The sequence below is a fragment of the Anabrus simplex genome, chromosome 14, assembly GCF_040414725.1.
Source record: "Anabrus simplex isolate iqAnaSimp1 chromosome 14, ASM4041472v1, whole genome shotgun sequence".
Taxonomy (NCBI): Eukaryota; Metazoa; Arthropoda; class Insecta; order Orthoptera; family Tettigoniidae; genus Anabrus; species Anabrus simplex.
In genome coordinates, this window is record NC_090278.1 from 100,843,436 (window position 1) to 100,867,787 (window position 24,352).

General features: G+C 39.0%; 1 protein-coding gene across 1 annotated transcript in view; it reads left to right on the forward strand.

Annotated features, from left to right (window-relative positions):
• Positions 1 to 24,352, forward strand: part of LOC136885640 (potassium/sodium hyperpolarization-activated cyclic nucleotide-gated channel 1) — a 49,718-nt gene that overhangs the window by 20,692 nt on the left and 4,674 nt on the right. The window contains exons 4-6 of the mRNA XM_068230310.1: positions 11,799 to 12,014; positions 13,338 to 13,622; positions 15,850 to 16,453. Of these exons, the coding sequence (XP_068086411.1) occupies positions 11,799 to 12,014; positions 13,338 to 13,622; positions 15,850 to 16,453 (1,105 nt within the window). The remainder of the gene's footprint in view (positions 1 to 11,798; positions 12,015 to 13,337; positions 13,623 to 15,849; positions 16,454 to 24,352) is intronic.

A 24,352-nucleotide genomic window follows, 5' to 3' on the forward strand; every position in this document is an offset into this window, starting at 1 on the left:
AACCTCAGGCCATAGTAGTCCCATCAATTTATTGAAGATGCAGTGTATTGTAGAATGGTTCACAGGTTGTAAAACTTCGGCAGTGAGCAAAAATATTTGTCCAGGCCTATCTATTTCTAACGTACTCACGATAACATTGGCAATATAACGTAAGTAATAATAATAATAACTTAAATGTATTGAAAAGGTGGAAACATTTAAGTTATTATTATTATTACTTATATATTGTTCAATACGGACCAAAAACATGAAATTCATAACCATCAATATAACGTCCCTATACATCACTGGTTTCATCGATTGAAACAAATATTTTGTTTCAGCAGACTTCTTGACTGATATTCCTTATTGTGTCATCATATCATTGGAATACATAGTTCTTTCTCAGAGTAGACTCATCCGGAATTACCTTCCTAAGAAATCGCTCGGTTCGAACCCCACTGTCGGCAGCCCTGAAAATGGTTTTCCGTGGTTTCCCATTTTCACACCAGGCAAATGCTGGGGCTGTACCTTAATTAAGGCCACGGCTGCTTCCTTCCCACTCCTAGCCCTTTCCTGTCCCATCGTCGCCATAAGACCTATCTGTGTCGGTGCGACGTAAAGCAACTAGTAAAAAAAAAAAACAAAAAAAGAGAAATCGCTCATTTTAATATTGTTCAATTTCCAGAGTGGAATGTTCAAAGAAACCAAAGCTTAACACGAACCGCCTTCGGAGGATGACTGAGAGTAACAGTTGAGAAACTTTTAATTTGCTACTATTTTGGACACTACGTACAAGCTTCTCTCGACTGATATGTTGCTGAACGGTAAATCTCTTATCTCCTGCCACTTTCACTTCACATATTTTGCAGAAAATAATTTCACCATCAATGGTAAAAACATCCTCGCCGAATTCCAAAATTATTTGTTTGAAATGAACAGTCGTAGATGGTCTTAACTTCGGCATTTTAAATAGACTCGAAAAGCAATTGTGGCCGATAATACAAGTGCTAAGTGGATGGTTGCACTAAGGTACTGGCATTACTGGGCCTACTCCGTTGCTCCCGTATTAGCTGCAAGTGCAGGTGTGTCTCCTGGAATGTGAGTATTCCAAGAAATAACAGTTGAAGAAAGTTGTGAAGATACTCTTCCTCACTTTCAGTTCCGTTAATGCATCATAAAACATTAAGAATGTGAGAAAATGAGTCAATAAATTCCATAAAATGACATAATTATGATGAAAATAGCGAGAAAATGACTAAAAATAAAATACTTAGAAAAATGACTTAATAAATACGCATTTCTGTAATATGGGGGCCGTGAGCAGGATTTGTATATAAGTCAGCAATCATTGTCTGTGGTAAACCAAGTCATCAGAATCCTGGCCCTGATTATGAATTTAAAAATGGTGATTACAAAAGTTTGAATAGATTTCTTCTTTTAACTGGGAAAATGTATTCAACTGTCATCAATAGATTCAACATTTGACATATTTTACTCCATTCTGTATTACGGTATGCATCTCTGTTTGATGTTACAAAACCCAAATATTCCCTAAATGGTTCAGTGATAAAATGAAATCTCTCATTTTAGAAAAGAAATGATTTCATAAACTTTATAAGTCCACAGCATTATGAAACTTTTTCCAAACTAAGGCAGGAATGTGTCCGGCCCTGCGGTGTAGGGGGCAACGCGCCCACTTGTCACCCGGTGGCCCCGGCCGGGTCAGTGGTTTTTTAATATCCCTGGCCTGGGGACTCGCATTCAACACTTTACACTTCCGCAGTTTCCAAATACACACAGGTTCATAACATATGGTACAAAGTAGGGGCAAAAGATCTTCTTAGGTTGACGCCCTGAATAAATAGCATTAAAAAAAGGCAGGAATGTATTATAATAATAATAATAATAATAATAATAATAATAATAATAATAATAATAATAATAATAATAATAATAATAATCGTATGGCCTCAGCTACCGTGTGCAGACATTTCGATTTGACGCCATCTGGCTGTCTGCTCGTCAATTTCGACGTTCCGTTTTACTCTAGGCCCACTAGATGGCAGACTGAGTAAACCGGATCTCTCTTGGGCGTCTATGGCTGAGATTTAATTACTTTTGTCGGGTAAATACCAAATGTATCACCAGAGATCTTTTACATGCCGACATCGTACGACATTGAGTGTCGAATGGACTTTTTTCCGTCCTTCAAAAATCCGACTACCTCTGCCGGGTTTGAACCCGCTATCTTGGGATCCGGAGGCCGACACTCTACCACGGATCCACAGAGGCAGCTCAGGAATGTATAATCCAAGTATATGATTGAGCATGAATCTAATCTTTATTCCAATCCTCAATCTTTCTGGGTCTATCTGAAAGCAAACCATCCCTTCCTCAATGCATCTCAATGAAATGGGAGCTCAAACTGGTAAACACACAGCAGATCTTTTTGCATGTGTATTTTCTTACAGTTCAGAAAATAACACTACTTTTGATTATTCCTCATTCAGTTGAATATCAAGAGATACAACATAATGTATTCTCAAAGTAAATAGTTCATATAGGTCTGATCTGATATCTCCATATCTTCTCAAGGCATTCTAATTGAAGCACTTTTTCATTAATTCTTCCTGAAAAATGGAAATGTAGTTTTGTTATTGCAGTGTTTAAAAATGGGGATAAAACAGACCTATCACAAATATATCTCAAATACCGAAACTGTTTGAAGATATAATAAGACCTCTTTTCAAAGAAATCGCGATAGAAGAGCAACATGGTCACTCAACCTGCACTAATCCGTTAACTGCATGTATACAGACTTTTCCAAAGCTTTGATAGAGCTGACCGTAGCCTTTTTGCATACAGTATTCTCGAACCTCACAAGGTTCATAATGCCACCAGCGGTGTCCTACAAGATGCCCATCTTGCTCCATTGATGTTGTTGCTATATATTAATGATAATAACCCTCTTGGAGCAAGGAGCAGATCTGGTCAGCCACTCACCATCAGGCGGAGAATGATACAGAGGGGCATGTTTAGCTCCAGGAAGTTCCATGAAGGAGATAGGAGGCTGAGGAACGTTCTCAGGTTCATTGGGAGAAATTTCTATGAAAAAATGTTCTCCAGAGACATTATCATCTTCATCATCTTTGTCATCACTAGTTTTGTCTACCACCATATTTGCAGTAGCTTTAGTGCTGTTAGAAACAAATAAACACCTCTTCTTTAGCTGTGGAGATCCTGGGGACGTGTCCGGTATAATTTCGTCACTACCCTCTGAAATAAACGCTATCCGATAAATCATCCACGTTAACTTCACTTTGTTCCAAATACTCCATTAATTTATTGTCATCAATACCTGCTGAAAAAATATCATGTGAACCACTTGCCATTATACTGTCTGCAAGGAGTTATCTGTTACTGATCAGTTAGCGGTATTTCTAAACACAGGAAATGACTTGTGAAAGCCAGAACATCCTCTTAGAACTGGCAAAGCAAGGTCTGGCGCCCCTTTACTATAGGTTGCCACAAAATTATGTATATCATAGAATTTTAAGCCGGCCGATGTAATCGGCTCTGGCAACTTGCGACTGGATTTTTAAAGGCCGACTTGATCAGCTTCGGCAGTTTAAAGGGCGGATGCTTGCAGAACCGCCTGGCTCCAAGAGGGTTAAGGAGGATTTTGTGAATTCTAAATTCCTAATGTTTGCAGACGATGTAAATTCTTGCCTTAAATTACAAAATGACTTAAATCAACTTGATGTTTATTGTTCAGTCACAAAAAGTGTAAGATAATACATTTTTCTAAAAAAAGGAGATGTAATATCTTCTTCAATTATAAATTAAATTTCAAAATTCCTCTTGAACAAATAGATGACTTAAGTGTATTATTTACAAATACGCTGAACTTCATTGATCACATTGAACATATATGTAAGAACTTGGCTGCATAACAAGGTATTCCAGTTGCTCACTTTTAAATAGCTATATGTAACATTGGTACTCCCATTATTAGAATGGATATGGTCTAGGATAGAGTCTGTCCAACATCAAATTTTTTATGTATCTATTCTTACCAAATTGGTATCCCATACGACTGCTTAGAATACAAAAAATTGATAACTGTCTGGAATTACAATCTCTTGAGGAGATGCGTAAAAACTTTGATATTAGTTTCATTGATAAATTACTCCACTCTCATATAAATTGTTCGAATTATTGGAAAAAGTGACCATTTATGTTCCTTCTGTAACAAATTATACTTTCCATTGCAAAGAATGATGAGAATGGACTGTTCACACTCTCACCTCATGAAAAATGCTAGAAAATTAATTGTACTAAAACATAATTATTAGGTAACCTAGCCTTTTTGTCCTGTGTGGTGTGCTCAGCCTGGAGGCTGCCATCAGCCATCGTAGAAAGTCTTAATTCTATCACATATGGTGCTCCTTGCAATGAAATATTTAAATCACTCAAATAAGGCGAGCGAGCTCAGCTACCCGTTGTTTATTGTGGAGAATCTTACTTCAATTATTGCACTTTCGCACACAATACAACAACAGGGAATGTCGCTACATTCTGCCTCAAGATATTTTAAAAATAATTTGAACTGCCGATGGTCCAAACCTTGCTTTCTGCAGATTTAACAGATTTAAACCATTGAACTGCAATTTTTCTTGAAAATAAACATACATTGTTAATGTGACTTAAAAGAGAACACTTTTGCTACAGCAAGTTAACACACTGAAACACAGTTCACATTCTAACAGTAGTTCAACACGGTGTGGTAGATCTTAAACACTCATATACATGCAGTGCCACCTTATACTTATCACATTCACCCCTGGTCTTTCCTCTGCAGCCATAGCAGACCTCGCACTTGCTTGCTGTTGCTGACAGAGAAGTGACTGCAATGTTTTCCTTGTAACCTCACTGGTGTACTTCCTGCACTGGGCCGGTCTCTGGTTCGATTCACCCTCCGCAACATCACGCCTGAAACTGGAAAAGCTGGGTCTTCTTTTTTCAAGATTCAGCATGTGATGTATTACTTCAGCCTTTCCTGAATTCTCGCCTAATCTTATTGCTACCACAGAGTTCAGTTCTCCATCTATAATACACCACATATTATTTGGTACACTTTCAGTCTTCTACGTTATGCACACGCCCGCCTGCGTTCCCGTCTTCATTTTCTTCAATAATGTCATTTAATTCTTCGGAATTACTAATGCTAACGTCACTCGAAGGTAATTCAGTATCACTTTCATCGGAAAAACCGTCACTGACATCGCTTTCCTCCGAAAACGTAACATTCGAGCTTCATCCGACTCGGCCATGACGTTGACTTTACCTTCACTAAAGCTTTACACGGCAATTTACTCGACCATATTTAGACTCTTTGGCGGCAAAATACGTAGCTGAAGGGCAAAGATAGCTGAAATACGATTACCAACATCTTGTAAACATGTTGGGATTGCAAAGAAATATTGATATGTATCCGTGGAAACTTCAACAAAGCAATAAAGAGGGTGGCAAGGCAGTGGGTTAAAGAGCAAAAGATTTTTGCACATAACTGTTCTTGATGTAAAATGCAATGTAGTTGAGGAAGGAGGGGAACGGTGCTGGTGCGCCGCTCGAGTTGGAAAGGCCTGCTGTAGGCGGTCGAAAGTCGTAGAGAACTTGTTATACAGCATGTAGGAATTGTATATAATTTCAAGCACATGAATTCCTAGTTATCGATACCACTTGGTTGTTTTTCTTGTGAAAGAATGGTAGGAAATCATTTGGTCGTGGGGATCTGTGTGAAGCTGTACTATGTAACTAGCCGGTACAGTTATCTCTTGTGGAATTCCTAGAAACATTTCTCAGAGCACTATTGCTTTAGGCTTCAGTTTTTTTGGCCCCTCTCTTGTTGCTCACCTCCACCATGTCAAGCTCATATTCTGTCGAAATGAATCGTACCTCACGCTTATCCCGCCACTTTCCCATAAGAGCAGATAACTTCGCCTCTCCACTACGCTGGGTGGCGTTTCCTTCCTGCCAACTCTGAGCATACCAGTCGAATGTGGCCCATTACTGAGAAGAGTAGCAGATAAAGAATAGCTATTATAGAAATTGTCCATTTAGAGTGCATGTCCTAAATTAGGCGGCCTTGCATAAGATGGAGCACTACATTTGCACCATGGCCTTTCCCACCTAAGTCGTCTGTTATCCTGGTGTAGACAGTAAAATTTATAACCGTTCTATCCGGCTCTGTGAGCATATAGAGCTTGATGCCGTATTTGTCTTTCTTTATGTATTGACGAAACGTCAGCCTACCACGCCGCAACATCATGGATTCATAAACCTCTTTCATTTTATCATTGAAGTACTTGATCACCGGGCAAGTTGGCCATGTGGTTAGGGGTGCTCAGCTGTGAGCTAGCATCCGGGAGATAGTGGGTTCGAACCCCACTGTTGCAGCCCTGAATGTGGTTTTCCATGGTTTCCCATTTTCACACCAGGCAAATGCTGGGGCTGTATCTTAATTAAGGCCACGGCTGATTCCTTCCCATTCCTAGGCCTTTCCTATCCCCTCGTCGCCATAAGACCTATCTGTGTCGGTGCGGCATAAAGAAAATAGAAAAAAAAAAAGAAGTACTCGATCATTGGTCGTATTTTATACAAACAATCTGCTGGTTTTGGATCTCCCTCAGCTGGGTTCCTTGCAAAACGGAGGCACTTCAGTAGAAGTATAAATCTATTTCTATTCATGTAGTTCCTAAAACATGGAATGTTGAATAACCTGTGTGTTTTCCAGTAATCCCTAACACGAGTCACTTGCACAACACCCATGTGAAATGTAAGTCCTAGAAATACACAGAACTCATCCATGGGGACATCGTACCAGTCCGTAATCCTTGACTTTTCAGCGACATTTCCTCACAAAAATAACTCTTCTGCAAATGCGTTACATTCAGTGACAATGTTATTCAGCAAGTTGTCATCTGCAAGCAAGCGAAAATAATAAATAGGTTTCACGTCACTTGGCAGTGGAACCTTCATTCCCGGCCGACCAATGAAGTTTATTTGTTTCATTGAGGACGAATCTGAACTAAAAGACATGACCCCTGAAATATTGCCCATGTTATTTGGCAGGAGATTTGGAGATGAGATGTTATTTACATCTTCCTCATCTTCTGTAATGTGAGAATTGGGAGTAGACGCTCAACACACACATCCATGATTAAAATTCTCACTCACTGTCACTGTCACTGGCGTTCAGGAGAGCTTCCAGACTATCATCATTAATTGCAAATCGCCTGTTTATCCCGCTAAGATGGGGTTTCTTCTGGTGACAACGTTCTGAAACTTCACCGTTCTCTCTTGACCTTGCAGAAATGTATGCCGACTTGTAATGGCTACAGAGATTGTAATTAACAATTGATCTGATGCCCGGATGGCGCATATGTTTACTAACACCTTAACAGATAAGTGGTCTGTTTGTTTACAGACATATTGGCGGAAATACGAGCTTTAATATTTGTCGCGGAGTGTGATGGACATGTGTCGTCATCGGCCACGAGCGTGTTGAACTCGATAGGGTATAGGCCGCATTTAATATAGCCAGAAAAACATTCACATAGCAGATACGGGTTTGTGTATTCTAAAGTATCTTTCCTGCCATTATCCCCGAGGCTGGCCAACCCACTCTGTTGGTACTCTTAAATTATTGTATATTATATCTATGGTTTCTTGCATAGGGATACTTGAATACATATTTTTAATATCGAAACAGTGGATTGTATGGTTAGGTTGAACTTCACAATTTTTAAGATTTTCAACTAATTCTCTTGAGTTTTTAATGGATTTGATGGCTAGAAACGTGTACTGTTGTATGTACTGTGAGGTCTTGTGGGGACGTCAGCTCCGTGATGCAATATAACTGATCTTTCAGAAAACTTCACTCCGTTACCAGAAACATGACAACTGTCTTTAAGTATTTCCTCCAGACAACCTATATTGTATTAAATACGGTTGGACCCACACTTACAACTTAATTCATCCAAGTATGAATCCATGTTCATTTTTAACAGATTTCTTGTTGAGTATATTTTTAATGATGAAGCTATGTACATTTTAACATAAACTCCTACCGTATTTAATCTCGTATTCTTTATGTTAGTTTGCTCTTTAAGCTAGGTTGAAACATGTCCTAGGTATTTTTTAAACAACTATGTAACTTTTTAAAGTGGCACAAGTGTATTGAATAATTAAATTCTTTTAGAATTTCATCTTAGATTATAAAGGTCTTGTCATCTTACAAGACAGGATGCAGCAGCCCATGCGGTAGACACTTGTTGATCTCTGTCCTTCATTTATCATAATAAGAAAGCACGTAAAAGAACTATTTTAATGAAGGCTAATGTGTTAGTGCAGTTGTAACCGACTTGTTGCCGTATAACACATTAAGCCTTCCCTTGTGGTGTCGTCCCAACTGCTCGCTCCTCAGTGCTCATGTTCATGTATGGATTTAATTGTTATGATCATTAATATTTATTGTGATGATTATCCCATGCCATGCCACGTATTGAACTGCGCTAAAATATCCCAACAACTTGACCGTGTCTTATCCTTAATCTTTAATGTCAAAACCCTGTAGTTCTTTTATGGATACTCTGTATTTTATGACAGGTGTTCAACATATAATGCAACACATTTTATTTCTCGGCCAATTTTGCTTTAAAATAATTGGAATTTTGATTGGGACGTCTCTGAATATTCCCGCTTCGTCTTGTAGAGTTGATGACAGCGCTATCTATAATGGAGGCACATACGGAAGAGCAGGGCATAACGGTGCAAAGCGTGTTTCATCGACGCTCTGAAGTGTATTGTGCTGAAGAAACAACTTCAGCATGTTTGTAGACGTCTGCGTATCTGACAGGAGCTCACAAAACTTCGACAGCCTGGATCTCGCGCCCTCTGTTTGGTCCAATAAAGGACGACGAGTGGTAATGTGCGGGCCATCACATTGTAGCAAAAGTATTGGGAAATAACCAACCTGCATTATATATTGAACTCCCTGCTGTCCAGTGTAGAAACTGTGTTTTACTTGATTATTCCTGCCCTGGTCTTTCAGCCACATAGACATATCAATCAATCAATCAATACTGATCTGCATTTAGGGCAGTCGCCCAGGTGGCAGATTCCCTATCTGTTGCTTTCCTAGCCTTTTCCGAAATGATTTCAAAGAAATTGGAAATTTATTGAACATCTCCCTTGGTAAGTTATTCCAATCCCTAACTCCCCTTCCTATAAATGAATATTTGCCCCAGTTTGTCCTCTTGAATTCCAACTTTATCTTCATATCGTGATCTTTCCTACTTTTATAAACGCCATTCAAACCTATTCGTCTACTAATGTCATTCCACGCTATCTCTCCGCTGACAGCTCGGAACATACCACTTAGTCTAGCAGCTCTTCTTCTTTCTCTCAATTCTTCCCAACCCAAACATTGCAACATTTTTGTAACGCTACTCTTTTGTCGGAAATCACCCAGAACAAATCGAGCTGCTTTTCCTTGGATTTTTTCCAGTTCTTGAATCAGGTAATCCTGGTGAGGGTCCCATACACTGGAACCATACTCTAGTTGGGGTCTTACCAGAGACTTATATGCACTCTCCTTTACATCCTTACTACAACCCCTAAACACCCTCATAACCATGTGCAGAGATCGGTACCCTTTATTTACAATCCCATTTATGTGATTTCCCCAGTGAAGATCTTTCCTTATATTAACACCTAGGTACTTACAACGATCCCCAAAAGGAACTTTCACCCCATCAACGCAGTAATTAAAACTGAGAGGACTTTTCCTATTTGTGAAACTCACAACCTGACTTTTAACCCCGTTTATCAACATACCATTGCCTGCTGTCCATCTCACAACATTTTCGAGGTCACGTTGCAGTTGCTCACAATCTTGTAACTTATTTATTACTCTATAGAGAATAACATCATCCGCAAAAAGCCTTACCTCCGATTCCACTCCTTTACTCATATCATTTATATATATATAAGAAAACATAAAGGTCCGATAACACTGCCCTGAGGAACTCCCCTCTCAACTATTACAGGGTCAGACAAAGCTTCACTCTCTGAGACCTATTTTCTAGAAATATAGCAACCCATTCAGTCACTCTTTTGTCTAGTCCAATTGCACTCATTTTTGCCAGTAGTTTCCCATGATCCACCCTATCAAATGCTTTAGACATGTCAATCGCGATACAGTCCATTTGACCTCCAGAATCCAAGATATCTGCTATATCTTGCTGGAATCCTACAAGTTGAGCTTAAGTGGAATAACCTTTCCTAAAACCGAATTGCCTTCTATCGAACCAGTTATTAATTTCACAAACATGTCTAATATAATCAGAAAGAATGCCTTCCCAAAGCTTACATACAATGCATGTCAAACTTACTGGCCTGTAATTTTCAGCTTTATGTCTATCACCCTTTCCTTTATACACAGGGGCTACTATAGCAACTCTCCATTCATCTGGTATAGCTCCTTCGACCAAACAATAATCAAATAAGTACTTCAGATATGGTACTACATTCCAACCCATTGTCTTTAGTATATCCCCAGAAATCTTATCAATTCCAGCCGCTTTTCTAGTTTTCAACTTTTGTATCTTATTGTAAATGTCATTGTTATCATATGTAAATTTTATTACTTCTTTGGCCTTAGTCTCTTCCTCTATCTCGACATTATCCTTGTAACCAACAATCTTTACATACTGCTGACTGAATACTTCTGCCTTTTGAAGATCCTCACATACACACTCCCCTTGTTCATTAATTATTCCTGGAATGTCCTTCTTGGAACCTGTTTCTGCCTTAAAATACCTATACATACCCTTCCATTTTTCACTAAAATTTGTATGACTGCCAATTATGCTTGCCATCATGTTATCCTTAGCTGCCTTCTTTGCTAGATTCAATTTTCTAGTAAGTTCCTTCAATTTCTCCTTACTTCCACAGCCATTTCTAACTCTATTTCTTTCCAGTCTGCACCTCCTTCTTAGTCTCTTTATTTCTCTATTATAATAAGGTGGGTCTTTACCATTCCTTACCACCCTTAAAGGTACAAACCTGTTTTCGCATTCCTCAACAATTTCTTTAAACCCATCCCAGAGTCTGTTTACATTTTTATTTACCGTTTTCCACATCTGCCTGCTGGGAGGGAACACTGTCCTCTCTCTATGACTTGGTGCTCATTAATTTACACATAAATTGAAAGCGAATTTGGGGAAATCAATCCATTTCCCTTGTATTTAAAAGGCGAGTTAGTTTATTTAGAAATTAAATTTACATGTCCTGATGTGAGTTTAAAGCTCTGGCACATTAAAACATCACACAAAAATAATATTTTCATGTTTTTAAAAATTTAGGGTTGAAAGGATTGGTACATGTGTAATTATGCTTCAGAATGAGGATTTGTTTTGCAAAACGCTTTGAAATATGAAGTGTTTGTTACAATTACGGGGTTTGACATTAGAATGCAGACACCAAAAGAAGCTGTTGAGATCCATTCCTTAGCATAATTTTTGCAAGCAGAGAGGCTCAGTATGATGTAAAAGTGCTGAGAGTTTCTGATGGAGGACAAAGCATTTCAAACACTCGATAGTTTCCAGTCACCTTCATCATCTTGTTATGAGTGCGTACTTTCACTTCGAATTGTGCTCACTCTAAAACACTTTTAAGCAGGCTCTCACAAGGGTACTGAAAGGCATGGAAACAAACAGGAGAAAATGACTAACATGAACTTCAAGTTGCAGGTTCATCTGGGAGATATTTATGATGGTCGTACTTGTGATGCTGCTGTTTATGATCCCCTTCTACATCTCCTTTAACACGGGGCGGTTAAGGCCCTTAAGAGACTTCATGCTCGGCCTAGACTTTGTTTGTGGGATCGATATCCTTCTCAACTTCTTCACGGGATTCTTCAGTGAGAAGACTCAGGAGATTCATCTGGACCTGCACACCATTTCCAGGTGAAGCGCTTCATTTTACTCATTGTAATCTGCCTTTTTATCACTGAAATGGACTTGCAGCCAGTTGGACAGGAAAAGAGTGCGGCTGTGCAGGTGGAGGTGAAAATGCAACAGTCAAGGTCAGACAAACAGTAGAGACTCTAAAGAATGTAGTGTAGTAATGGAAAAGAGTCCTTATACAAAACTAAAGTCATGTTCTCGTCTTTGCACGAGTTGTTTCACAATTAGTGTAATAGCTGCCTCAGGAACTTTGAGTGGAAGAACTGGGAACAAGACTCATTTAGTACAGATCCCAGAAAGAGGGCATGTGTTGTATCTTGCGCACCATACCCTCCCATTCCTTATGTTATGTGTCACTTTGCTCAGTAACGCTTTACTTCAAACTGCACCATGCCACGCATTATCGTATTTCAGAGTGACAGCGAGTGGTAAGAGGTATTCACAATTAAGTATTTATTTATTTTCCACCTAGTCGATACAATGTATCAATGTATCATTATATCGACTAGGTGGAAAATAAATAAATACTTAATTGTGAATCTATTGAAGTGCGATACGGACCATGAAGCTGATTTTATGTAATGGTAAGAGGTATATCGGTGAATCTACGTAACGAAACATCCATGTTCAGGCCAGACTGTTCACAAAGAAAGAAGGCCTTCCATCTCGACAAGCTTAGGCCTACACGGGTCGGCACATGTTCTTCATACTGTTGTGCTGTTCAATCTGCGGAACTCCTCCTGTTTTGTAGCAGCCGGTCATTTAAGCTGCCTGTCCATCAATTTTCATGTTGAGTTTTACTCTCCCGCATGGGTGATCTATGAATGAGTTTTAATTCATTTTGTCAAGTAAACACCAAATTTATCACTATAATTTTTTTAACATGCCACTGATCCATACAGGGAGTTTCTTTCAACGTAAGGGAGTCCTCGTTTCCTGTCCTGGGTTAGTCAAGGATCTCCACCGCTCTTCTCTTTGCACTCCTCCACTTGTTTCGTGTGCTTTCTCTGTAAATACTTCCTTTTCCAATTCATATCATATGTTCATACCACTTCTGTACGGTATTGTCACTTCTAATCTCTTCATTTCTGATTCTATCTTCCCTATGATATCCGTAAGGAATATCGTCTTGTTTTTCTTGTCCAAACAGTTCCTTGCACTGATTTTCTTCTTTCTGATCTCTCATCTTCTCACATATTTGAACCTTTCTCCAATTTCTATCTTACCCCTTCCTTGCACCCTACTTCTCAAAGCACTGTCCTAGTCTCTTCTCACATGAGGAACTGAGGAATGATGCCACGAATCATGATTATGTCTTTGCAGGCACTACTTGACCAGCTTCTTCGTAGTGGACTTGATATCGACAGTACCAACAGAGATGATGCTGTATAACTTTGATAAGATATCCCACACGGCAGCGCAGGTAACGTACATGATGAAGATTTTCAGAACTGGCACGGTGATGCGTTACATGAGAAATACGCTGGAGCAATACCACGTGAACTACATCCCCAGCAGGCTGACGCAGAGTTTCTTTCTGCTAGCGCTCTACTTGCACTGGATGGGCTGCATGCACTACTACGTCAGCTTCGTGTTGGGAACACACAGGTACCTGTATCCCTTTAGAAAGGTGAGATGCTACTCTAGTTGCTCCATCATCTGCACTACTGTCCCTTTACAAGAGGAACTTAGTTAATTAAAAAAAAAATCCACAAATGTGAATTAAATAGAGAATGATAGCAGCACATTGTACTGTATAAAAAAGCAGTGTACATTCCAATATTTTTGCTAAATAAACTGTGCTGGCAGTAGTCAGTGGATGTCTCGGTGTCATAAAGAAGGGATTCAATTCGGAATCTAATCTCATGAAAGAATTATCTCATACAATACACTTTCGTGATTTATTAAAAATCAAAATCCAAGTTACATGTTAAAATATCGGGGCATGTTTTGCCTATAATATAATATTGTCCTTAACATTAAAATTAAAGAGGTAGATAGACTTATGGCTAAACTTAAAATGCTACCTTACAAAAACTAATACAAGAACACACTTGAGTGAGATTGACATTTGTGTTGTGTCATTAAAACATCATAGTGGGTCTTGTTTGTGACATATGCAAGTGACAATAAGTAAAAAGATGTGAAATATAATAAAAGAAGAGCCACTGTAGATGGTATGGACACATGACAGAGGAGAGACAGGTGTGCAAGACTGATTAGGGAGACAAGCAGACATAGCCAACAGCTGGAAACTGCATATGATGTTGATGTCTCGTACTCCTTCATCTTGATAGACATTCTTCTCCCTCTTTCTGAAAGTGTAGCCAGATAGCCTGTTTCCATGTCATGGGAAGAGCTTTACACCATGCTCTGTGTTTTGGTGTTGAATGTGACAGCTTTTTCAAAAGAAATCTCGAGACCTACCGCTGTCCAAGAGCCAGTCTCAATTACAAACAATATAGAGATTTCCTCTGTGAATTTCACTTTTAAATGGGTGCTGGTCAGAGTCCAATGAAAGTATCAAGGAAATCAACAAAAGTCAGTACAAGTGCAACTTTGAAGTGCTTTTGACAGGATTAGTGAATGCCTCTGTGTGTTTATGGAGATGATCTTTATGAGCCAATTGCCACTCTTCTCATTCTCATGAAACAGTTCTATTTTAGCAACAAAATTCGACGAGCCATTTTCAGAAAAGTTGAACTTTTCAATACAAGGTGTATGTTGTACAGGATAGAGATTACAACATGTTTTTATTCAAGGGACCAGGTTCGATGCATCATCAGCCTGAATTACAAAACTAGAAAAATACATAATAGGTTATGATAACAATGTATAGACATAGTGACATATAAAATTGTTTTTGCAACGCACATGCACTTGTGTGAATGTCGTACATTCAAGTGTGGTGATGTATTGTTTACAACACGTTAATCTTCTTTGGATGAGGCACTTTCAAGTGCAAGGTTAAGGGTGTGATAAAAACTTGCTGTATACATTAAAATCCTGTTGACTACATAAAACTACTCCACTGTGTGGTGTCAGCAATGTCTTCCAATACTCTTGTTAGGTTTAACTGTAGGCTAAGGTTTCTCAGTCCAACATGAAGAGTAAAAGAAAAATCCTAGTATTAGATACGAGGGCAAGGTTGAATGTTGCTCGGCATGCTGTGGAGAGGAGATGCAAACCAGGCAGGAGAGGGATCAGGGGGGCTTGTAAAATGATAGGTTATTGTGCATGGCGTGAAATATCGAACACCTGTTTGAAGCATTGATGTTTCTAAATAATTCAATTAAAAAGTCAAATAGGATATTAGCTTTTTCTGAGATTTAATTGAGGTTAAAGTTAGAATTAGAAAACTGGTCCAAATCAATAAAGCAGTTCTCCCTAACATGAAGAGGAGGGCCTCTGTCTATGCTCCTGAGAATCAAGTGTTGAAGCTATGATTTGAATCATGAATATGTTGACCAACTGCCAAAAACCTGTTGTATTTGATGGCATTGACATGTTCCATATATCTAATTTTAAAGTTCCTTCCGGTATGTCCGATGTATGAGGAATCGCAGTTGTTTCATTTGAATCGATAGACACCTGACTTTAAAAAGATATTCGTTTTATTTATTGATCTGGTGTTATGTATAATTTCCATGTTTCTGTTGTTGTGTGGTATGAGATTTTAGTGTTATGTTTCCTAAAAATATTGACAATACTATATACTGTATGTCTTTGTTGAAGGTGAAGGTAGAATAAGTAACAGGGTTGAATCTTTCCTTTGTTAATGTTTTTTATTTATTGATGGTTAGTTCTCTGATCATATTCTTTGTTATGATGGCAGGTCGTGGTTGTTGAGGAACAATCTAACAGTGGAAGACGTGTGGGGCAAGTACAGAGTGTGCATGTTCCGTGCAGTGTCGAACACGTTCACGGTGGGTCTGGGCCTCCAGATGCCCCAGGACATCCCGGACATGATGTGGACGATGGTGAACTGCCTCACTGGAGCGGTGCTCATCATTTACACTATGGTGCAGATGATGGTGATGATGAGGGTGGCCAACACCAACAACGCCAAGTACGAGGAGATGACCATACAGCTGGAAGAATTCATGCACTACAAGCAGATCCCTCCGCCGCTCAAAAAGAGGCTCACTACCTACTACAAGTTTTGTTTCCAGAAGAGCTACTTCCGAGAGCCGCACATCTTGGACTCCATCTCGACGCAGCTCAGGCAGGAGCTCTTGCTGCACAGCTGTCGCCGCCTTGTGGAGAACGTGCCCTTTTTCAATAACATCCCGGTCAACCTCATGATTCGCATCGTCAAGTGTCTGCATTCCGAAGTGCTGCTCGCCAACGACGTCGTCATGAAGGCCGGAACTAGCGGAGACTGCATGTACTTCATCTCCTCGGGCACCGTGGCTATCTACACTACTAGCGGCAAAGAGGTAAAGGATCTATTCTGCCATCTGGTAGAGTAACACTGGCAGCTTAACCCGCGAGTGGTCACTAGGCGAAATGTAACACGAGACTTTCTCTCACATTATGCTTCATTTAAGATAAATATATCGTCGTCGTTCAGGCAGAAGTCACTAAGTCAAAAATTGGCAGTTTTGGGTTAGGTGCAAAACCATACTAACAAAATGATGCTCTATCGGCAGGTAGAACTTACTAAGTCATATTGTTTAAACCTAAGAATTTCATTTTTGTCCATATTGAACTGAGAATGGATGATAGGAACACTTAAAACGGTCCACCTTTTCAATACAAAAATGTTATAGTTTATTTATAACATGTATTTGCACTTGGAACTAGTTTCAACGCTGTTTTGCGTCATCATCAGCCAAAATGTGGGAAATAGGCCAGCATGTAGGCATTTATATTACACAAGGCATTACATTAAACAATACACATCTTACAAGGAGATAAAAACAGGGACGAATATAGAAACAAATGAATCGTTGAGAAAGCAAAAGTTATACATATTAAAAATAACCTTAACCACACATCTTGCAGTGCGAAAGTTTTCTTCTTGAATGATTCCTGAATATAAAACACACGCGCACACATTTCTGAAGAGCCATCAGGCAGGACAAAGTAAAGTGAAACCTTAAGAGTTCTTCTGAGAAGAGTTCATCATTTTTTCTATGTTCCGACTAACTAATGAAGTCTCCCTTGAGTTCCTGATAAACATACACAACAGGAAATTCTCCTTCACTCTCAACAATAGCTATAAAGACCAACGGTAAAATTTCATTTTAAATATTGTGCAGAGACGTGAAAGCATGATCTTGAACATGATATAACTCCTTCATATAACCCAATTTTTTACACAAGGTGTTACATTAAATAATACACATCTTACGAGGAGATAAAAACAGGGACGAATGTAGAAACACATGTATCATTGAGAAAGCAAAAGTTATACATATTAAAAATAAGCTTAACCACACAACTTGCAGTGCGAAAATATTTGCCTTGAATGATTCCTGAATACAAAACGCATGCGCACACACTTCTAAAGAGCCAGCAGGCAGGAAAAAGTAAGGTGAAACCTTAAGAGTTCTTCTGAGAAGAGTTCATCATTCTTTCTATGTTCCGAATAACTAATGAAGTCTCCCTTGAGTTCCTGATAAACATACACAACAGGAAATTAAACAATACACATCTTACAAGGAGATAAAAACAGGGAAAGTTATACATATTAAAAATAACCTTAACCACACATCTTGTAGTGCGAAAATATTCGTCTTGAATGATTCCTGAATACAAAACACACACGCACACATTTCTGAAGAGCCAGCAGGCAGGAAAAAGTAAGGTGAAACCTTAAGAGTTCTTCTGAGAAGAGTTCATCATTTTTTCTATGTTCCGACTAACTAATGAAGTCTCCCTTGAGTTCCTGATAAACATACACAGCAGGAAATTCTCCTTCACTCTCAACAATAGCTATAAAGACCAACGGTAAATTTCATTTTAAATATTGTGCAGAGACGTGAAAGCATGATCTTGAACATGATATAACTCCTTCATTTAACCCCATTTTTTACACAAGGTGTTACATTAAACAATACACATCTTACGAGGAGATAAAAACAGGGACGAATGTAGAAACAAATGCAACGTTGAGAAAGCAAAAGTTATACATATTAAAAATAAGCTTAACCACACAACTTGCAGTGCGAAAATATTTGTCTTGAATGATTCCTGAATACAAAACGCACGTGCACACATTCCTAAAGAGCCAGCAGGCAGGGAAAATTAAGGTGAAACCTTAAGAGTTCTTCTGAGAAGAGTTCATCATTCTTTCTATGTTCCGACTAACTAATGAAGTCTCCCTTGAGTTCCTGATAAACATACACAACAGGAAATTCTCCTTAACTCTCAACAATAGCTATAAAAGACCAACGGTAAATTGTATTTTACATACTGTGCAGAGATGTGAAAGCATGATCTTGAACATGATATAACTTCTTCATTTAACCACCTTTGAAAGTCTCTCTCTATATTACATAGCTTCATTAACACACCATTCTGTAGATGCACAAAATAATCTTGTAATCTTCACAGGTCCGGTATTCAGCTCGACAAGAATATAAAATAGGTATTAAGGAATACGTTTTCTGAGAGTTTGGAGGTTGACTGTGCCAGTATTTGTGGTGTATTGTTGCAGCATTACGTGTAGGGTGGGGGCAGGTTTCTATGATGTTTATTGCGGGACATGAGGCGGTAAAGCTATGGCGCAAGATGAAGAGGAACAGAGCGTGTTGGATAGTTTAGGTCTGGAGAGCGGCCATTGTTGGATTAGGAGGGGAGAGGGGAGGAGCGGTAGGGGAGGAGGAGTGGAAGGAGGGGAAGTATGGAGGGTGATGTGGTGAAAGTGTGTGGCGTGACAAAGTATTATGCATAATCTGAAAGACAGATCTGTTTTTCGGGATATTCATGTTTTTGAAAAATTCAATGAGAAAGTCGAATAGGATCTTTGGTTTCTCTGAGATATCATTTAAGTTTAGGTTGGGATTGAAATATTGGTCTAAATGAATATAGAGGTTTTCAGTGACGTCTAGGAAAGAATCTTTGTTTAGAATATCTAATACCTCAAGATCTTGATTTATTTCAGTAAAGTTGTGCTTAAATTCTTTTATATGTAGGCCGACCGCAGAAAAACGGTTGTGTTTTATGGCATTGACATGTTCTGCATATCTGATTTTAAAGCTGCATCCTGTTTGCCCTAGGTAAGAACTTTTGCAGTCATATTGAGAAGCATTCCATTGCAAACTGCACTCGCTATTTTCACTAAGTGCATTTTTCCAGTTTGTTAGTCAGGCAGAAGTTCCTTAGTCCACTTAGTGACTTCTGCTTGGTGCAAGTTCTTCCTTTGATTATTGTTCAGTAGAATTCACATCATATTATGCAGCTGTTATAACAATAACTCTGTCCATTTTTGGCCGTAATAATTACAGTATGGCTGCATCATTATTACAATGTTTTTTCAGTTGCCAGAAAGCTGCTATTTGTGTTAAAAGTTGGTTAATATCCGTAAGTTTGCAATAATGTTGAGGTGTGAAATATGTGATTTATCTTAAGAAAGCAGAAGTCACCTTATACAAAGGGCACTAGGAAAGTTTTGCAATACGCAAAAACGGTTGGTTGGACATCCCTGTTATGGTGAGGGATGAACAGAGGGGTGAAAACCGGTCTAGGAGACAGCAAGGCGCGACCTTCACACCAGTTGTTAACAAGCAGGTTAAGATGTGGTCTAAAGGTGAATATCGCACAATTATCCGCTACAATTTTGCTCGTGGATTAATTGTTGACCAGTGCCTGGAGGAAATAACTCCTGTGCTAGGGAAAGACTATCCACATCGGGCAACAATTTTCCTCTGGTACAAGGAGTTCCAGAGGGGAAATGTTGGGGTTGAAGACGATCCTCGTTCTAGGCGCCCATCTGAATCAGTGAGTGAGGAAAACATTGAAGCTGTGAGGAAAATGTTGCAGCAAGAGAGGCGGTTGACAGCAGGTAGGAGAGACCCTCCACATCCCTGCACCAGCTATTCATTCAATTCTACATGACCATCTCCATGTTAGAAAGGTTTGTTCCCTTTGGATGCCCTATTCACTTTCAGAGGAATAAAGGGCACATCGAGTGAAATGGTGCCGAAAAATGCTAAAACAGTTTGAAAATGGGACTTTGCATAATGTCAATAGCATTGTTACAGGTTACGAAACTTGGCTTTATTATTAAGATGTCGCAACAAAATCTCAGAACAAGGTGTGGCTGTTTGAAGATGAGGGTACTCCTGTGACTGTGCGAAAGTCAAGGTCAGTGAAGAAAATGATGATTGCAGTATTCTTCTCTAAATGGGGCATCCTGACTCGGGTTGTGCTAGAAACACAAAGGACAGTTACTGCGAAGTGGTACAGTGAGACTTGTCTGCCTCAGGTCATCCAGGCTCTCAAGCAGCTCCGTCCAAGGTCACAGCTCTTGCATCACGACAATGCTCCAGCACATCGTGCTAATGTAACAATGGATTTTCTTGCCAGATCAGGGTTGACTGTGCTTGATCACCCTCCATACAGTCCTGATCTTGCCCCATGTGACTTCGCACTCTTCCCAGAAGTGAAGATGAAGTTGAAAGGTTGGCATTTTGCATCTGACGAGGAGCTTCTGGCAGCATGGAATCAAGAGTGTGAAAATGTAACCGAAGAAACGTGGCAGAGTTGGTTCAGTGACTGGTTTCGACGTATGGAGAAGTGTATTGAGTGTAGTGGAAATTATTTTGAAAAAGTCTAAAGCGTTCACTCACATCACAAAACTTTCGTAGTGCCCTTTGTATGTGTAACAAAACCAAGGACAGTGATGGAAATAAAGTAAACTGGTTGAAAGTCAAGTGCTTTAGATTTGAAAACGATGCACCGGGTATTCTCAAATATCGATATAGTCATTCTGGAAGATACTCTGGGATAAATACTTTTGGGTGAGGTTGCCCAAAAAAGATGCCCAACCTTCAGAAGTCTTACAAAACTTTTCCCTATATCAGAACAAAAGTACAAGGATCTTATTAGTCTCTGCAATAAAGGAGTTATTCCAACAGAATTTCAAGCATGGTACCGCTCCTTATCGCATTCAGGTGCAGTGAAGGATCAAAATCCGGAACAACGTGTGGACAGTGAAAATGAGTGTGAAGATAATGATATTGAGTAAAACATGACACGTAGCAATGAGAAGGGTTTACTGATTTACTGACATGAGTGTTTTCAATTTTTTTTTATTGTCACACTTTCGTTCTCTGAATCATACTGTGTAGTTATGAGAAATAGTTCAATGATAATAATAATAATAATAAATAATAATAATAATAATAATAATAATAATAATAATAATAATAATAATAATAATAATAATAATAATAATAATAATAATAATAATAATAATAATGGGGGTTTTGCCTGTTCCCCTATCGGGCGCGTCCCAGGTGGCGGATCGGGGGGCTCGCCGGACTTGTCCGGAGGGCTTGAGGGAAATAAAATACCTCTCGCGGACCAAAAACAGGCACAGCCAGAAAACATCTTGAGGCAACCTCTGAGGCTCAATACCTTAGTTGTAACTATGAGATTGACAAAGATCAATCTCCCCATTATCTTCAACTTACTAGCATGATGGCAACGTCAGTTAATGATACTACTACCCCAGGCCCTAGTATTCATACTAGGTTTTCTCGGTCATCGGATTCTGGGGGACCGAGAACATCATGCGGGAATGTATCGGAGCTTCCCAAATCTCTTCGCCCAAAGGAAAAACATTTTATTGGCACTTTAAACATCAACACGCTTCGCAAAATTGGAAAGTTGAAGCACTTAACAGACACATTAGACCAACTCAACATCCAAATTCTGGCACTCCAAGAAACTAGGTACAGTGACGAAAATCATTTTGAATCAGGAAACTATAGAATTTATAAAGGTAAACCAGCTACCCTCCTCCCTAACAAAATATTACAATTTGGCACTGGTTTTGCAGTGAGAAAAAATATCACAAATTCGGTATTATACTTTGCATCTCCTTCTGAAAGAATTTCGCTAATGACAATCAAATCAGGAAACAAAGCTTATACACTAATCAATGCACATGCACCTACAAACAATTACAATCAAAAAGACCCACAGAAGGTAGATGACTTCTGGGAATTACTAGAAGAAACTACAGCCAAAGTTCCAAAACATCATGTCAAAATTCTGCTGGGGGGCTTCAATGCACAAATTGGCAAAGAGAAGAAATTTAGGACCACTGTAGGACTTTACCCTGCTCACAAAAGAACCAATAAAAATGGAGAACGTTTAATTGGCTTCTGCGAGAATTTCGATCTAAAATTGATGTCAACCCATTTCCTGGCACTTCCAAAAAAGAAAATGACATGGAGATCCCCGAACATGCATTTAGGAGAATTTCAACTAGACCATGTGGCTATTTCCAAGAAAAACCAAAAAGAAATTATGAACGTTAAAGTCAAAAAGGGAATTATTGACTCCGACCACCACCTATCTCTTGTTAAAGTAAAGTTTCAACCCAACAGGAAGAAAACCAAAACAATCAGAAACCCAAGAATCGACCCTGAATTTCTGAGACAGAACTCAGACAATTTCCTTGCGAATATCTCCAATGATGCTCCTTCAAACTGGCTAGAACTCAAGGACACACTCTTGAAAGCTTCACAAAACATCAGCAATCCCCCAAGGAAACGCAAACACAGGTGGTGGAATGACACCTGTGACAAGGCCATAGAAGTCAGAATTAGGTCCTGGCTAAACTGGAGTTCCCATAAAACTGATCAAAATCGTGATGAATTCTTCAAAACACAGAAACAAACCTCAAAAATCATCAGATCTGAAAAACGAAAATATGATCAAAACAGACTGGTAGAAATAGAAGAAGATTTCAAGAAAAACAATACACGGAACTTCTACAGAACATTCAGAGAAGAATTATCTAATTACCAGGCACCTAGTCTCTGTTTCAAACGTACAGATGGGACTTTAGAAACAAGTAATAAGGAAAATTGTGAACTCCTAGCAAACCATTTCATGGACCTTTTAAACTGTGAATCTCCAAAGGAACAATTCACCTATGAAAAACCAACACCTAATCCAGATTCAGAACCCCCCACATTACAAGAAGTCAAACAAATAATCAGAGATTTAAAAGACAACAAAGCACCAGGAGAAGATGGAATAATCGCTGAAATGTTGAAAATTGGTGGTGACAAACTGGCCCAGAGTATTCAAAAAATCTTACAGGACGTTTGGTTATCTGAAGAAATTCCGGAGGATTGGAAATGTGCATTGATTCACCCACTTCACAAGAAAGGAGACAAATCAGATATTAATAACTACAGAGGAATTTCTCTCCTCTCACTCGTATATAAAATCTTCTCTAAAGCTCTACTTAATAGATTAGAGAAACAAACAGACCACCTGATCGGAGATTATCAGGCTGGATTCCGAAAAGGGAGATCCTGCGCAGAACAAATCCTAAACCTAAAAACCATACTACAGATTCGCAAAACCAAACAAACAGTAATCACCTTTGTTGACTTCAAAAAAGCGTATGATTCCATAGATCGGCAGACCCTGTTCAACATACTAGAGGAATTTCAAGTCGACAGGAAAACGAGGGAATTGATTAAACAAACTCTGACCAACACAACATCAAAAGTTAAGTTCTTGGGAGAAATTTCTGAACCGTTCGAAATCAGAACTGGCGTCCGACAGGGAGATGGACTATCCCCACTACTATTCAATTTAGTTTTGGAAAAAGTGATTCGTGAATGGAGAAAAGAAACTAAAGATATAAACATTGGCAGACTTCTTAAAGACAAAATTCACCTTGACTGCTTAGCTTTCGCAGATGACCTTGCGATCCTTTCGAACAACAGACAAGAAGCAATCCAATCCATAGAAAAATTGAATGAAATAGCCGCAAAAACCGGACTTCAAATTTCATTTGAAAAGACGCAGTTTATGGAAGGAACTAAATCAAGATTCGACAATCAACCATTAATCACCAATTGTGGAATAATTTCCCAAGTAGACAAATTCAAGTATCTAGGTGAAATTATTCAGCCAGCAGGGTTAAATCAGGAAGCTAACAAAGAAAGAACTGCTAAACTGCAAAGGGCTTACAAAATCACATGGAACAGATACAACAAAAGATGTATATCAAAAAATGCAAAATTACGACACTACAATACAGTCATCAAACCAGAGGCACTTTATGCATCTGAAACACTGATTATTGGCGGCAGGTCACAAATGAAAAGCATTGAGAAACAAGAGAGGAAAATTCTCAG